Source organism: Sparus aurata, chromosome 19 (assembly GCF_900880675.1).
Source record: "Sparus aurata chromosome 19, fSpaAur1.1, whole genome shotgun sequence".
In the NCBI taxonomy this organism is placed as follows: domain Eukaryota; kingdom Metazoa; phylum Chordata; class Actinopteri; order Spariformes; family Sparidae; genus Sparus; species Sparus aurata.
This window is the reverse complement of record NC_044205.1, coordinates 16,868,862-16,885,275: the sequence shown is the minus strand read 5'-3', so window position 1 is coordinate 16,885,275 and position 16,414 is coordinate 16,868,862. Positions and strand designations below refer to the sequence as shown.

General features: G+C 45.1%; 1 protein-coding gene across 11 annotated transcripts in view; it reads right to left on the bottom strand.

Annotated features, from left to right (window-relative positions):
* Window positions 1–16,414, bottom strand: part of ncoa2 (nuclear receptor coactivator 2) — a 66,517-nt gene that overhangs the window by 7,432 nt on the left and 42,671 nt on the right. For 10 of the 11 annotated variants that reach the window (XM_030398426.1, XM_030398423.1, XM_030398424.1 and 7 more), the window contains 12 exons: window positions 15,357–15,458; window positions 14,124–14,264; window positions 12,322–12,469; window positions 10,734–12,087; window positions 4,403–4,601; window positions 4,055–4,261; window positions 3,162–3,365; window positions 2,223–2,352; window positions 1,934–2,108; window positions 1,523–1,819; window positions 1,014–1,091; window positions 412–883 (listed from right to left, as the gene is read on the bottom strand). In XM_030398426.1, coding sequence (XP_030254286.1) covers window positions 412–883; window positions 1,014–1,091; window positions 1,523–1,819; window positions 1,934–2,108; window positions 2,223–2,352; window positions 3,162–3,365; window positions 4,055–4,261; window positions 4,403–4,601; window positions 10,734–12,087; window positions 12,322–12,469; window positions 14,124–14,264; window positions 15,357–15,458 — 3,507 coding nt within the window. The remainder of the gene's footprint in view (window positions 1–411; window positions 884–1,013; window positions 1,092–1,522; window positions 1,820–1,933; window positions 2,109–2,222; window positions 2,353–3,161; window positions 3,366–4,054; window positions 4,262–4,402; window positions 4,602–10,733; window positions 12,088–12,321; window positions 12,470–14,123; window positions 14,265–15,356; window positions 15,459–16,414) is intronic. The other variant, XM_030398431.1, reaches the window with a different exon arrangement.

Here is a 16,414-nt window from a genome sequence, read left to right as displayed (position 1 = left end):
GGCACACTGTCAGACCGACAGGCACAGTCTTGATTATAGCTCTGCCTGCTCACAATCAACAATGACTCAGGTGTCAATGTGTAGCTGGAGTTGAGCTTTGATTATTGAGCTCTTGGTGCCCTCTGGTGGAGCAAGAATGCATCACTGGGACACCATTTTGGACAGTGCACAGAACAATGAGAATAAGAATATGTTATCAAATTGGAGAATAAAAATGGTTTAGTATGATTTGGATAATTTAATGTCAGCTAATCTGTGCACAAATCAGATGATTGCCGCGACGAAAAAGCATGTGATGCTGTGCAGCTAGAGTAACATCAACACAGACACAATAGCACATACATACACACACACACACACACACAGGTTGTAGCGTGACGTGTGTGGTAGGCTGGGGTGTGGGAGCAGTACCTGAGTTGGGAAACTGAAAGGCACTGTGCTGCATTTGGGGGCTGAGTACGGCCACGTACTGTCCGCCCATCATGTTTGTGTTTCCCATCATCATCTGTGAGGAGGAGGAGGAGGTGGAGGAGGAGGAGGAGGTGCCATGCAGGTGGAGCTGGGGGTTTGGGGGGATAGAGGGCAGGCTGGGGGAGAGAGGGGAGGAGAAGGGGCTGGTAGGGGGAGGTGGCGAGGCCAGGCCTGTACTGGTACCGTAGCTGGGCGGGTAGGGGAACTGCTGGGGGTTGGCCTGGGGGATCCGGGGGTTACTCATGCCTCCTGGAGCCATGTTGGGAGGCAGGTTGAGGCCCTGGGCCCTCATGGCCATACTCCGCTGCTGCTGGACCTGCTGGGCCTGCTGCTGCTGCTGCTGCCGCTGTCGCAAGTGATTACTCAGCAGCTCCCGCTGACGCTGTGCCAACATCTGAGCATTGATGGTCCCCTGGAAAGAGAACGATGTGCCAGGAGAAAAGGAACACAGAAAAGAAAATGTGTTATACGACATAACCAACAATGACATTAAATTAAATCAAATCTGCAAGCCATCAACAACCATGGCCGTGGTGACCTACCTGGTTTGGAGCACTGGCCCTAAGAGGTAGGTTCACATTTGACACACTACTCATCTGAGTCATCATTGGTTGACGGTTCTGGTGGGACAAGAAAAAGAAGAAGAGGTTAATGAAAGATCTTTGAAATCCTTAATTTTGTACTGCTCACTTCCAGCCAGTAACTAGTTAAAAAATATAAACAAAACATTATCAACACAAGGGCCATGGGTCAATTTGGATTGAAAGGATAGGTCAGATTTAATAAAACTGATTAGATGAATGGATCTAATTCATCATGCAGTACAGCCTATTGAATATTGAGTAAATGCCTTCAAAGACCAGCATGTGGCATGGTGGACTTAAATGTCCAAGCTATTCCTTGTTTGCACAGAAGTCCTGCCAAAATGTCAACATCAAGGATAATTACACAACTCAATCATACAGCTCCTAATCAAACAGTGTGGTTGAGTCAGAAAGAGGAAAGAATCAATGGACATTTTCTCCTCCAGCAGAGTCAGATGGACACGTACCTGTTGGGACTGTAGCCGGTGCTGGAGCTGCAGTCGTAGTGTGTTGGGCTGGTTGGGGACGACCCCGGTCGGCCTGAGTCCGGGCCGGGCCTGCATCCTCATCATGGGGTAACCCGGTCTTGGGCCCATCTGGCCAGGCATGGGATGGAAGCCTTGCTCTTGCATGGCTGCACTGGGGTAGCCCCTTTGGGCAATGTGGGATGGTGGGGGACCAAACTGCTGGGTGTACATGGGGGGCTTTTGGTCTATCATCATGGAGGGGTCCTGGGGGAACGGCTCAGGCTCAACTGATTGGCTCTGAAATGGGAAGCCACAGACACCGATTTTTAAAAATGTGAAGGCGTATAAAATGAATACTAAAAACTAAAAGTGTTTTAACGTGGTGATGTAAGTTAGGAAGGCTGGTGTCACCTGTTCTACTAGAGCAGGGATCCCCAGGGCACGATCGATCTCCTCCAGGCCGTCAAAGTCTTTTAGTGCAGTGTACAACTGGGACATCAGCGCCCCCTCGTCGACTGCACTGCCCTCACCAGAGCTCAGTCCCGTACTGCACAGCAATTCATCCTGCGGTGCCGAGTGCACCGGCCTGGGCAGAAAGGGAGACAAAGATGATACATAGAAAAATCTAAGAAAAGGGGGAATCTTAATTTTTATAAGATTTTGTTAGCATGTAAAAGTAACTTGGAAGCAAGTTGCTTACCTGCTCTGGTTTACAAAAGCTGTCTGGTCAATGGGCATCATGCTGTCAGGCCAGGGGGCTGTCTGGTTGGGTGGAGCCTGTTGTTGGGAGAAATGGTGGCCAGCCATACCGATGTCCATATCAGGTTGGGCTGAATAAGGGAAAAAGATAAAACAGATAAATGCAGGGATGGAGACTACAGCAATGATTAATCGATTAAACTATCTGTTGTCAACTATTAAATTAACGGCAACTATTCTGATAATCTACTAATCCTTTGCATCAGTTTTTGGAAAGAAAGAAAAAAAATATAAAATTCTCTACTTTCAGTTTTTCAAATTGGAAAAATTTTCTGGTTAACTGAATAGCTTTGGCTTGAGGACAAAACAAGTCATTTAGGGGTGTCCTTTTGGGCTTCAGGAAACATTTTTCATCATTTTCTAACATTTACTGGACCAAACATTGAACTGATTTATTGAGAAAATGATCAACAGAAAAATCCAAAATGAAAATAATTCTGCAATTTTGGTTATCACGACGAAAAACAATCTGGCATCACAGATGATGGTCACTTATCTCTAAAAACCCACAACAAACAGCACATAGGGCAAAGTTTTTCATCATTATTTTTTGAGTGCAGTTCAATGACTAGCCACTTGGTGGCAACCTTTAACACTAAACAGTGTTAATATACTGTAATATGGGTGAGTTGAGGTCCTTTCCTCTGTGCCTCATCAGTCTCCCTGCACCATACATTTTGCAAAGGCTGTGGCTGGTAATTCCGTTAAGAAAACCTATCAAATTTAATCGCATACATCATTTTTTTTTTGTTTTTAAAAAAGCTTTAGTGGGGGTATTATTAGTCCATGTGGCATCTTCAATATAATGTCATACAATCACATAGTTTCTGCATTTAAAACTCTATGTAACATGCGTTTGAAAGGTGCCCTGAGCTCTCACCATTGGCCATCATTGGGGACTGGAGCAGCTGTCGGGGCCCTGGCTGGCTGTTGGGTCTCATGGGTGCACCGTTGGGCCCCATCCTGCCCTGCATAGCACCTTGCTGCCCAGGGCCAGTCGCTCCCAGAGGAGGGGCAGAGGCTGAACCCACCCAACCCTCCTGCTGCTGCATGGCCGGCCGCGGACCACCTGGAGCCATCAGTCCTAGAAGAAACAAACGCACAGACAGGTAGATGAGAAACGATTAGAAATGCCCCAGGACAGACTTCTGTGGAAGTCCTCAGTCCCCATGATGCAATAGGGCGATTTTAAAAGGGAAAATACATGTATTTTGTACCGGGGGAAGTTTGAGGGCTTCTAATATGTGGGAGTGACAGTGAGAGAAACGTGCCAGTGTGGGTGACTCAATACTTCCTGTCACAGGAAGTGAGTCACGGTGCCATGACATGATATGTTATAGTGTTAGGGCGACAGACACATGAGGGGAAAAAGGTATTTCCTCAGAATTTGGAAAGCAGCGACAAGTGTGAGTTGTGCTTTCTCAACTGGTTTTGCTGCTGTGAGATTTACCAGCAAAAGAGATATCAGAGGAGATTTTCATTCAATCTAGAAAAATGGCCATTGATACACTATAATACTAGGTTAAATGTATTCAATTCTTAATTCCATTTCTATGATTTTAGTTTGTTGTCTGCTCTTAAGTGTTTAATTATCAGAAAATGTGTGTTTTTATAGATTTTTATTAATGTGTAAGAAAAGTCATGCTTCTTACAAAGTTTGTCATGTGGTATATTTCTAACCTTGGTGTTTCCAGAATCATGTGTGGATAGTGCAATAATCTGGAGTGATATCATCATAAACTGTGACCGCAAAGGCATGACTGTTACACCCACCTGTGCCGACCATGCTGGCCTGGTTAGCCATCATGCCGTGACTTCCCACGATGCCCTGCTGCTGTTGCTGCTGTATGAGTGTGTATGGGCTGGAGGCCCTTATGGGGTACTGTAACGATGGCTGCTGGGGTGACACATTCATGTCCAGAGACACACTCCTCACAGGCAGACCCCTGCCTGGCTGGCCTGGTCGGACACCTCCGAAGTCTGCAGACAGGAACGAGTGGGTTTTAGCCAAGTGTGCAACAATGGAAAAATCAACAAATAACAGTTTCATCAGTTAAAGCTACGAACACACGTTGAATGTTTTATATAATGCTTTTCTGCCCCTGTAAGTGTTGGACTCACTCGTTGGGCCCATGCCAGGCCCGATGCCCCGGTGGTGCTGCTGTGCTGCCATGGCAGGATTCGTCTCAGACATCTGCAGGATGTCATTGATGATGTTCTGTTTGTCCATGGGACTGGGCAACGAGACGGGTCGCGGCTCGCAGAAGAGCTGCGGCTGAGCATTCTGCAGGTCGTTCAGGATGTCATCCAGCTCTGACGACTGGAGAGAGCAGAGAAAGAGGAAGAGAGACACAGAAAGAGAGAGAGAGGGGGACAAGTGTGAAAACAAGAACAGATGAACCACTTAGGCCTCCATTTAAAAAGTAATTGCTGCTTCACCTGCAGACACACAAATATAGAAGTGATGGGCGCACACATTTACGGAGCACAAACCGAGCCAGTAAACACGACAACACTTGCACAAGGGGTCATTATCTGGAAGATGGGAACAGCAGGCTTGGCCTTGTTTATAATACAGCTGTAACCCCAGGATAAAATGGACCACTTTCCATCAAATCTAGGCCACACTTCACTTTGACTTAGCTTATCAGGCACATACTACTCTTTGCTTGTGTTTGGCTGGTGTTTTCAAATGGCCTCTGTTCAAATTGATCAAGTATTTCCTGAATATGTGCGAAAGGGGAGCAATTTTGTTTGCCACCACAGCAAAGGCAGAAAAGGTGAAGCTGCTTTCTCCTTAGTAACATGTGAGAGCAGCGCAAGGCGGCAAGAGTTTGCTCTGTGCCAAAGTAAGAATTGCTCTGTGCCCCCTTCTGCAAACAGCTGGACTGATCCTGCCCAACACAGCCCAAGGCTGCATTCACAGCCACACACAGCTGGGCTTCGGACCATGTGGCCAGTTGTTGTTTAGTTTTTCACACAACTATCTTAAACAAAGACAAGCCCATGCTGGGATCTGGATTCACAGGCTGAACTGAAGAACAGCTCTGACTATGAAAGATGAATCTCTTGGAACCTCTTCTCCACCCCAAAGTAATTCATGTACATGCAAAAAATGTAGGTTATGTTCAAAACGGAACAGAAACATAAACATAGGTGACCAGTGGTTTCTAGAGAGGCCTGAGGGACTTAAGGTAAATAAGTTGCATTGACTGTTATTGGCCACGAGAGTGCAGCACACTGTGAATCACTGACGGCTCCTCATCGTGACATACTGTACAGCACACAGAAAACAGCACAGCAGCCACTGTTTCCATGTCGTACTTCAGTGTTCTAGATAATGACATGTGAATGATAGGCATGCAAATACTACTTAAGATTCCAAGGCTGCCAAGAACACCTGAGAGAATGCTAGTCTTTAGTGTGCCAAAAGCCTGCATGTGTTTTAAATGAGACCTTTGCTCCTCCACCTTAAAGAAATTCTGTTATTAAATCATCAGCAGCTGACAGATAGCCAAATAATGCCGATCACTCCGAGCAGCAGACAAGCATACAGGATATGTGGGAGAGCTAGAGAGAGTAGCAGAGTGAGGGGTGGGGGAGTGGTGGTGGTAGTGGGAGAGAGAAAAGCCCTAATGAGGTCAGGAATGATGTAATGCTCCTGTATGCTCTCGGTTTGCTCTTTTCCTCCTCCTCTCTGATTCACTCTCCTCCCACTTTCTATTCTCTCGTCTTCTCTGGTTGCTTTTACCCTTAATGGGTCCTATTTCTTTCAATCCCTGTTACGCTCTTCTTTCAGCGCATGTCAGTGCATGTAATGCAATCCACGTCTTTGCTGCACCCCAGGCTGAGATACTGTATTTGGGTAAAATTGCCAAGATTTGTGAGTCCAAATGACCATTATCAAATATTTAGTCTCAAGCGAGCAAGATCATTAACAAAGTTCTTCATGTCATCGCGGTGTTCACACTGGATGAGCAGCTAAGGACACATGCTGTGCATCACAAGATAGTGTTTGATTATGGGTACATGTGCATACTTCAAAATCCTGTATGTTTTGAAGACACTGTGTCTCTTTGTTTATTCACACACCCAACAGACAAATAAGAATTGCCTAGATATAGCTTAAACCAATGACGTCTGTAAATGAGCAAGTTGTGATTATTAAATTGCAGAATGTGCCCTGATGTCAAGGTGGACTTGACGGGCAGTAGGATCACTGTGCCTCTTTGTCTTAACCCAGGCACTTTATAGGAAAGGGAACTGAAAACAGGGTGGGTAAAGCAGAACTGCCACTGTGAAGTAAGGCAAAAGGAAAAGTCATTTTACCCTACATCTTGCTGGCATTATGTCAGTTAAAAATGGAACAAAAACAATTAATACTCACTGCCTGAATGAGTGGAAACCGCAATTTTAAAAGGGGGCACTATGTAAGAATTCTACTTAAAAACATCACAAAATTAACTTACATTATAAACAGAATGTAAAGAAAATAACAATTTCGATTTTATGTCAAAGGCGTTGATGTATTGTGTTGAAGAGATATCTACCTAATTTAGCATGCTCACCATTTAGCCCAAGGCCTTAACACCTCATTTTCCCAGCGGCCCAAAGCTGCTTTGCTATTGGTGCAAACACCAAAACTTGGCTGGTAGTTCAGCTACCTGCAGGGCTAACTGAGCTAACGAGCTCACATTAACTACAGTCAAGACTGTATAGAAAGAAAACCGTTAGCTGCACTTCGCAGTTATTCTGGTGATGTGCTGCCCCCGATTTGTTGGGAGTATGAAATTCAAGGTGGCCAATTCTAATGTAGTGCACCTTTAAAGTCACAGGAAAAGTTTTCGTGTTTGGGCACTATAGTTTTTTTCTAGGTAATCTGCCATGTTGGTTAAGTGTTACTAGTAAGTAATTGATCACTACTCCAAGCTCACCTTTTTCAAACAGCCATCTGAGTACTAAGAAAAGCACTATATAAACAAAATATACTATTATTATAACTTCCTTTTCCTCCCTTGCGCTGAGAATTTATAGGCGATTGACCCCATTACATAATTTGGAATAATTTGTGGTAACTGATTTAATCTCAAGGGGCTTTGGACACATTTGAAGTTAAACACAGCACATCATCTTCAGTTACAACACATTGAAGGATATGCATCTTATAAAGTAAAATTCAAGCACTTTCAAGGTACCTACACCTGAGACACAAAACAGAATAAAATACTTCACACAACTAATTCACGAGTCAAGTGGCTATATAAATCAAATATATTGTTATGAATTCCCTCTCCTCCCTTGCCGCAAGAATTTATGGTGCGAGATGGAAAACATTAAAGACGAGAAAGAAAACATTTAAAAAGAGAATGAGGATAGAAGACACATAACTTGAAAATTCAACTTGTTAGTTCTTCACGTAAAAACCTTAATATCTTGATAAATATGGCCTGTAAAGCCTATAAGCAAAAAGCTTATATCAATACTTATATAATCCTTTGTTTTCCCTTAAACCTTAAACATCATTACAAAATCAAATAAATCCAGACTCTCTTAGCATGTAACATTACATCCAACTGTCTACATCTAACTAAAAAAATCAAACCGTGACAATAAAGTTTAGTTTAATTATTTTCATAACCAAAGCAATCAATATGTATTGTCACGTTGTTTATTTTACCAGCTGTTCACATCATCTCTGACATTATGCTTTGATCATGACTTAATGTTTGCTAATTTGGAAGCCAGGAGACAAACAAATGTGACAACGGGCTTGTTTCCTTTCAAACCCATTCTTCAAAACTTGAGGGCTAAATTAAATTAAAGCATTTTCCATGCTTTCATCAAGGCTTTGTAACGAACCCTGTTCTCAGGTTCACATAATTGCCATTATACATGTAATATGCTTTCATTCTCTTCTGATGGCAGCACATTCTCTGCAAGTTATGTTGGAGGAGCAATTATCTTTAAAATACTTTTGACATTTTTTGAAATACTCTTTCATACACTTGTGTTTCAGAGGATTAAACGCTCACTTATCTTTTAACATTCTAGACATACAGTGTAGAAATGGACCTGCATGATGTGAGATACAGTGGGTATATTTGTGAAAGCCAATGGAAATGACATGGTTGACATTTTATCATTGTTTATAAAGAGTAAATTTGAGAGAGCAGAAATTATGATAGACCAATTAATACAAAGGCATCAGACTGTACTGGATAGCGATTAAATAATCATTTTGTTTTCTTTACCTGCTTACTCATATTCAGGGTCAATGACTTATGTGACCTACATTTGACATATTTTTTTTTCATTAAAAGCCAATATTAACAATGAACACTTCTACAATATACTGATAATTATTTGTTCAATTTGATGGATTTGATCAATGTTATAAAGAAGAATACATGTTCCACTTCATGTCATAATACGGTGTAGACTGAACCATCAAATAAGGATTCTACTGTAGTGGAATTAGGTCAATTCAGCTCCAGTAGACAGTGTGCTTAGATTGCACGGATGCAATATCTGGAGCAACACCAACGTGTAAAACACACAGATAATCCTGCCTCCCACAGGATCATTGGACTATATGACCATACCTATACTTCCTTTAGCCATCAGCTAAGCTGCTACTCCTGAGCTCTGCTCTGATTTCTCATTCAGCTCGGCTCCAGCCATCAATAATTCAGCCCTCAAACAATCATGAGGAGGAAGGAGGCGGAGGGAGGGAGAAACAGCAGAGAGAACAGTGGGTGAGGTTAGCAGAGAGAAGGATGAGTGGACTTTTTAACTTGTACAGTCAGCTTTTGCACATCGCCGAGCAGCAATTCGCCAGTAAGGAAGTGAAACCCCCATACACAAGTGTAATGGCTCTAATGAAGTCGAGGCTTAGTTCATGTCTAACAAATGCTCTTGTTCTGGGCTGGAAAGCACAGTTGGTGAAATACGTTAAACTGGACTGTGCCACCGGCTTGACTGCTTTAATCTCCATCTTACTGTGGAACCCAGATCTCACCAATTTCAACACACCGGCCACTTGCAGACAACAAAACCTCCAGCATCACTACATACACATTAAACATCTATTCCTCTCAATTTTGATTCCCCCTCTATTGTTTCTTGTACGTTGCTTGTTCTACAAACACTCCACTCCCTCTCCCCTCCATCTCCATGGTAGCAGAGAGGACATGCAGGAGCATATGGCTCATCATTTTCACTCTGCCTGCCGAGGCTGGGCTCTCCTGGGGGTATCTACACCTCTCTCATCTCTCCTTCTTTGTTCAGTTTGACAGCAGCTCTTATTATCCATCCAATCACCTTTTCCTCTTTCTTTATATGTACCCAAGTGGCCACGCACATACTGAACATACACGGCGAGCGTGAGTAGCTGGCTGATATTCTGTCTGCCGCGCTGCCCCATTTTTAGAAAGAAGGTAAGAAACAATAAGAAAGCAACACCCTTTAAGACCAACAATCAATCTGTACATGCATCAAGAGCGGTTTGGATGCTGCTTTGCTGTTTAATGAAAGGATGAACATGAAATTTTACAAAAAAATGTTGACTTCAGTGACAACTAGATGACTGACTGGTCTAAGAGAAGGGAGGTGATGAGAGAAATAGAGACAGCAAAGCTAGTGAGAGCCTTCATGTAATTTTGTGTAATTCTATGTAATTCTGTGGTTTAGCAGTGATGTGTGTGATAGAACTACATTTGCTAGACTCGTATCTTTACCGTGTGTTCAGTGGAGCGTGTCATACACAGGTTTCCTGTATAAAAAGGTCACATAACGGTTCTCTTCCTGCATTAGAGCTGAAACCTCTCTACACAGAAGAATTTGAGTTTTACCAGTAACACACTGTCCTTGCTCACTTCCTTTTACTCTTTTCTCCTCTTCTGTCTTTCAGCGCCAGGCCTGACCTGCACTTTGTGCCAAACCTGCGGATTCTGGCCAAACGCGACCAGGATCAAATGGCTGGAGAACCACAGGGGCTCCTTCCAAATGTCACAGTTGTTTGAAGCTGGCGGACAGCTTCCCTCTCCTTTGCTGCCAACACCGAGGCAGTGAAAGGACCAGATGTGTTTATATACGTGAATGAAAAAACATGCATGATGTCTTAAGCGTATATGACAAGATCGTATATAAGCCACAAATACTGTCTGACCGCTATGCTGCCAGACAGCTTGTGTGTTTAGCTGTAGCATCCTGTGTGGACGTGGGACTTGGAGGAGCCGACATCTGCTACCTAACCCAGATTAACGCTCAGACAGAAGCAAGTGGAGCAGTACAGGGCAAAAAGTTCTGGTTTTTGCAATGGGCTACAGAGAAGGAGGTTAGAAAATCAGTTTTAGGCCAACTCTAAATCTTTCATCACTTCAAAGATGAAAATGATGCAGGAAAAAGGCTACTTTACACACAAACAGGAGTAGAGTTTTTTCTACAAACTAACCTGTTCAGCCCGGTCGTATCCTGTGTCATGTTTCTCCGACTTGACGAGGGGGTGTTTCCCCCCTTCGACCTTCACCTCCCCGGGCTCCAGCTTAGGGACCTTGTCCTTCAGTACAGTGTCATCTTTATCCAGTAGGTAGCGTAGCAGGGCATTGTCTTTCTTCTTGGGGCTCAAGGGCTCCTGCTTGAGTGCAATATCTGCCCCTGAAGCTGAACCGGCACCCTGGGCTTGATCTTGGCCCAGCTCTTTGCCTGTGGCCTCTGCAGTGAGTTTGGCCAGATCCACAGGAGAAGTACTGTTCTGAAGCAGTTGGTGGAGGATCTTGTGTTTTTCTTTAAGGGATGTGGCATGAGTGTTACCTCCAGTAAGTACACCCCGGACCCCTGCCCCAGCCTGGTCCTTGCCCTCCCCTCCTGCACCAGGGGACAGGGGTGTCTCCAGAGGCTCTGGCTTGGTGGTGAGCAGCTGCAGTAGCTTGGTGTGGCCCTTGTTGTCGTGAAGACGGCTGTGAGCGTCGTGGCAATCAGAGGGCCCTTCCCTCTCCTCCTTGGGCTCAGCTAGGTTGCTCTCTGTCTGACCTTGGGGGTGCCCCTGGCCCACCTCTGTTTGAGGTCCAAATGAGTCTCCTGTGCCAGCTGCAGCGCCACTTCCTCCCCCAAGTTTTGACATCAGATGAGTGTTTACCCCTGATCCTTGTGCGACCCCAGCTGGGGAGCCTATCTTCCGGTCTGGAGAGCCCAACGTGTGTGCATGAGGGGGCCCATGCCCGTGTCCTACACCGTGGCACTCGCTAAGAGCCTGCAGAGCTGACAGAGAACTACTAGTGTAGCTGTTAGCATGGGTGCTAGTCGTGCTACTATTACCTGCACCAGGCCCTCCACCACACATCCCCACTGGGGACGGTGAGTGCAGGCCACCTGCTACACGAGGGCTGCCTGCCCCCCCAGGACTTCCCCGGTGCCTGGGTGACAGCATAGAGTTCTGTTGAGGTGGATGCGGCCCACCGGCTGGGCTGGGGCTGGCGCGAGATGGGCTGTTCATTCTCCAGTTAGTGCCCTGCTGTGGCGGCTGCATGCCCCCAGTGTGATTGTGTGGTGGGGGACAGCCAAAACGGTAGCCCTGCATATGGCCCCCCATGGCTGCTGGCTCTCTGGGGCCAGCAGGGCCTGGAGGGGAAAAAGGCGTGCTGTTGCTGCTGATGGTAGTGTCTTGGCCCTGAGGCCCCGACCCTGGCAAACTGCCTGGGGTTGGAGGAGTCATGGAGGGAGTGGAGGAGTTCATCGGTTTGGGCGCCATCCCTGTGGCCTGACTGCCAGGACCCATGTCCTGGCCCATTCCACATACTGTCTGCTCCCTAGAATTTAAACACAAACACAAATAAAATACTTAATTAAACCGTTTTTTGACACAAAAAATATAAGTCTCAGAAGTGACTCGGCAAATGCATCCAAAACTAACTAAAGCATGACTTAACATATTAACCCATTTGCAATGAAGCCAATAGGTCATGCTGCAGGGCACTAACAGGATAGAACATGCAACCAAGTTCTTGCAGCAGATCTGTCTCTCTGTAGGTAGCAGGACATACCTCTGAAGAATGTGCAGGGACATGTAGAGCTGGGGTTCGTTGGTGGCGGGCGAGCGCACCAGTTTACTCTTGGTGTGTGCCGACACGATGGTTCCATCAGAGAGGGAGAAACGGTAGATGGGGCTGAATGCCTGGCCATGGCGGAGCACTACGGAAACAAATGAACTTAAATCAGTTAATGGATATACATTTTTAACTTAGATAATATGTATACACAAGTTTGTGTTTGTTTTATTTTTCTGGTGTGTTTTTTGCATTAAAATAGTGATCTAATTGATGGTCTCAAGGCACTCATGATTAATTCCCTATTAACGCACTTGCAGTCATCTAACAATAGTGCCCCAAACACAACAGCAACAATCAACAGCAAAAACTTAAATACGACACTATTTTTGAGTGACTAGTGCAGTGCCCGTAAGAAATATGTATTCCTATAGAAAAGTGGGAGGTTAAGTAGCTTTTTCATGGATGGCCAAATGAGGCTGTGTTTGAAGGTGGGACGTCAAGGATATTAAGGTTTGTTGTGAAATCTGATATTCCAGGGTATAATTGTCCGTTTTTGACTATTTTTGATTTTGCCATTATATTTCACCTTAAAAACTATTTACTTGGTGTCATTATTTTCAGCACAACCTCACATGAGTGACTGTACCGTTATTTTTTCTATTTTGACATACTGTATTAACGAAATTGACCTAAAATCACAAAAAACCCCATAAAATCCGAGTAGAAAAAGTTAGATTTTTTTTACTGTGAAAACCACAAATATGTTTAACAAACCATTTTTTTTTTACTTATAATGCAAATATAAATTGTTGTTTGATAAATATGTGCATAAATTTTAAGAATTTACAAAGTTATATGTAACTATTTACATTTAAATGCAGGCAATGCTCAGGTCTGCCTGAGCTCCTTCCAGCTGAATGAAGAGCTGCATTGCCTGCTCCACATTCAGCAGTCTCCTCATTGTTTTGACTTTTGACTATCGCTGTCTCTACACCGACCGTCGTTGCCTGTCATTCATCCGCCTCCGTCCCTCCCACAACTTCACCGTTCCTCAACAACCAAACTTGCTGCTTGGACACTTTCGTTACAAAAGCCCGTTTTTACCATTTCTTCCTGCACCAGACACAAAGCAAACGTGGCGGCAATGTTCGCGAAAAAGCATGGCGGACATTATTTACCCTAAGTCCGGTTTTGGACGTGCCGGTGCATCCGCTCCGTCGACTCAGGAGGTGGGCCGTGTGGGCTAGCGGCTAGCAGCTAGCTACACACGAACATCCACAGATTCCGATTCCACTTTGTTGTCCGCGCATCTCCGGATCTCCTCAGACCCGAACAGACTCGGTCTGGACTCGTTTAGTCTCATTAATCCACAACAGTCAGTTTAGATGCACAGAACAGAACGGGACCGAACCGCCGGCAAAATCCCGGTCCAGCTCGCGCCGCTGCAGGTATCAATCCGCTTGTTTCTTAAGGTATGTCGTGGGTTTGAGCTCTGCAGTGATTGGCTCTGGTGCGCACATGGCTACGGTGTGCAGTGATTGGCTCTGGTGCGCACGTGACTGTGGTGGCTCCGGTGGACAATGCTCGCGGAATTGGTAAAGCATTTATGAAATAATTTATTAACAGTATCATTGCAGTCCAAACAAATCCGACGTCGCAAACCCTTGAACCAAGCAGCAGCCATGTTGAAACTCTCAGGTCAGTCTGATCCTGATCCGCAGAGATATTTGAGGAACAGACACACACACACATATACAGACAGACAGACATTCCTTGCTTTTATAGAGAGATGTTACCTTCCTGCTGATGTCTCTTTGCAAATGACATCTCTCCGTCATTCTGTAGGTGGAACCTCTGGATGCACCGCCTCACCAGATCCTCCCAGCCTGGTTTCATGGACGCCCGCAGGAGACTTGTATCCAGGGACGTTATCTTACCTAAACACAGAGGAGCGGATTAGGAAAGGCCTCATTCAGACTTGAATGCCAGGATGTCTATACACATGCACAAACCAACTGTCAGCTGAGCTGACAGGGATTCCATTTCTCTTTCAAACATAAATATGTCGAACAGCTTGTTGTTCTTCATTTGGCCACAGTTCTGTGGTTTGATATCGGTTAAAGTAGTATTGAGGATTTACTCAGTCTATTGACATTTTCATTACAACTTGTCAGAAACTTGAGCTGGAAAGAAGACCTGGATGCCTAAGATTAGATAAACATTAGCAGAAACTGCAAGTTTGCCACTCAATACAACAGGTAGAGAGCTTCATTTAATCACTGGGGCAGCTTGAACTCAACTATCTTTAAAGCTGAACAAACAGACCCATGCTGCCTACGTGCGTAAACACACACATGGATGTACACTCTAGTAGCAGTGCAACAGTTGTCCCTCACTGGGTTGCAATTTAAATGGAGGCAGTGATGCATTTGAAGGGCTGACAACCAGACGGCTGCATGAGTGACAGCCACGGAGACTGACTAAAGACTTGTCACAGAAGCATCTTAAAGCACAACATCCAACAACTTCTCACAGACGACTGCAGCGGTAAGTTTTTTTTTTTTTTTAAACATATGATACTCATTTTATCCAGCATCTTTCAGCCCTGACAAACCAGGATAAAAATGTAGGCACACATACATCCACACCTACAGAAGTCTGGGTGGGCAACTACAGAAAATTACTATACGTCAGCGAGTAACTATGAGTGTGCGTTTGTGTGTTGTGGCACAAGCACATCAAAGAAGACCAGGTGAAATGCAGACAGCTGTCTGCATCGATGCGCCAGTGTTCAGACAGATACTTTACCTCCCAAAGTGCAGACAGAGGTGGGCAGTGGTTCAACAAATGCATTCCATCCTAAGAGTCTTTACCAAGGATATAATAATGTTTAAATACCTAAACTGTGGCGGCAGGTGATTTTTTAGGCTGGCAACATGGGATAAGGTAGTGCTACAGCAGTTTTTTTCTGTGGGCTGTTAGCTGAGAATGGTCTCTGCAATATCAATTTGTAGCTTTTGGTCGTGTACCTTGCAGGTCCTGGCGCGTGGTGAAGCTCTCATGTGTGGGAAGCATGGGTCTTTCCTTCATGGGTACCCTGCGAGCCACACAGATCAGGCATGACTGAAAGTCTAAAAGAGAGAGGACGAGAGGACGAGCACAGGGAAACAGAGGAAATGGGTGGAGGAAAAGAAGAGATCATGTAGAGGATGTAACAAAGAGGACAGGGCAGAGAGGAGAGGAGGAAGAAGGGGGGGTGGGAGAGGAGAGAAGGGAGGAGAGGGGGAGACGGGGGCGTGAATGATAGAGACAGAGGGAGGGAAAGAAAATGAAATGCATGTTATTCCCAGGCAGCATAATTAATACAGTTATTAATGAGCATGGGGATCAGGGCTCCGCTCCTTTCATGAGGAGGAGCAGCTATCGCTGGCGAGGGAAATGACGAAGTGTGACCTTTGAAGGTGTGTGTGAGCGTGTATGTGTGTGTGAGCACTTGTGAGCCGCCTGTGTCTCCGGATGGTCTCACCTACAGTGCCATCTCACACCAATGACACCTCCCCTAGCCCGACATTAAAGATTGCCATCACTCAATCATGACAGTTGCCTCTCCACACACACACACACACACACACACACACACACACACACACACACACACACACACACACACACACACACACACACACAGCCAAGTCCAGGGCTGGGGTGACCCCAAAAAATCTGCCATCTGACTTTTCTATGCCAGTAATACCCACAATCCCACACATGTTTCTAGCAAAGAAATGCATGCCAGGGCTAACACACACACACACACACACATTCCTCAGTTTGACTTGTAAACGGAGCCTCTTGGGTGGTCCGGCCCTTAAGATCTGTGAATCTCTCCAAATTCTCGTACTTTCTCTCTCTCTCTCCTTCCTGCTTCTGTCTCCATCTACAAATATCTGCAACTGTAACACACACACACAAACACACACGAACACACACACACACACCTCTGGCCTGGGTCCTAGTCAGTCTATTCGCCAAAGTATGGTTGGCAAGCAGCTGGTGCACAAAGGAAGCCAGAGAGGGGAAAAGACAGGTT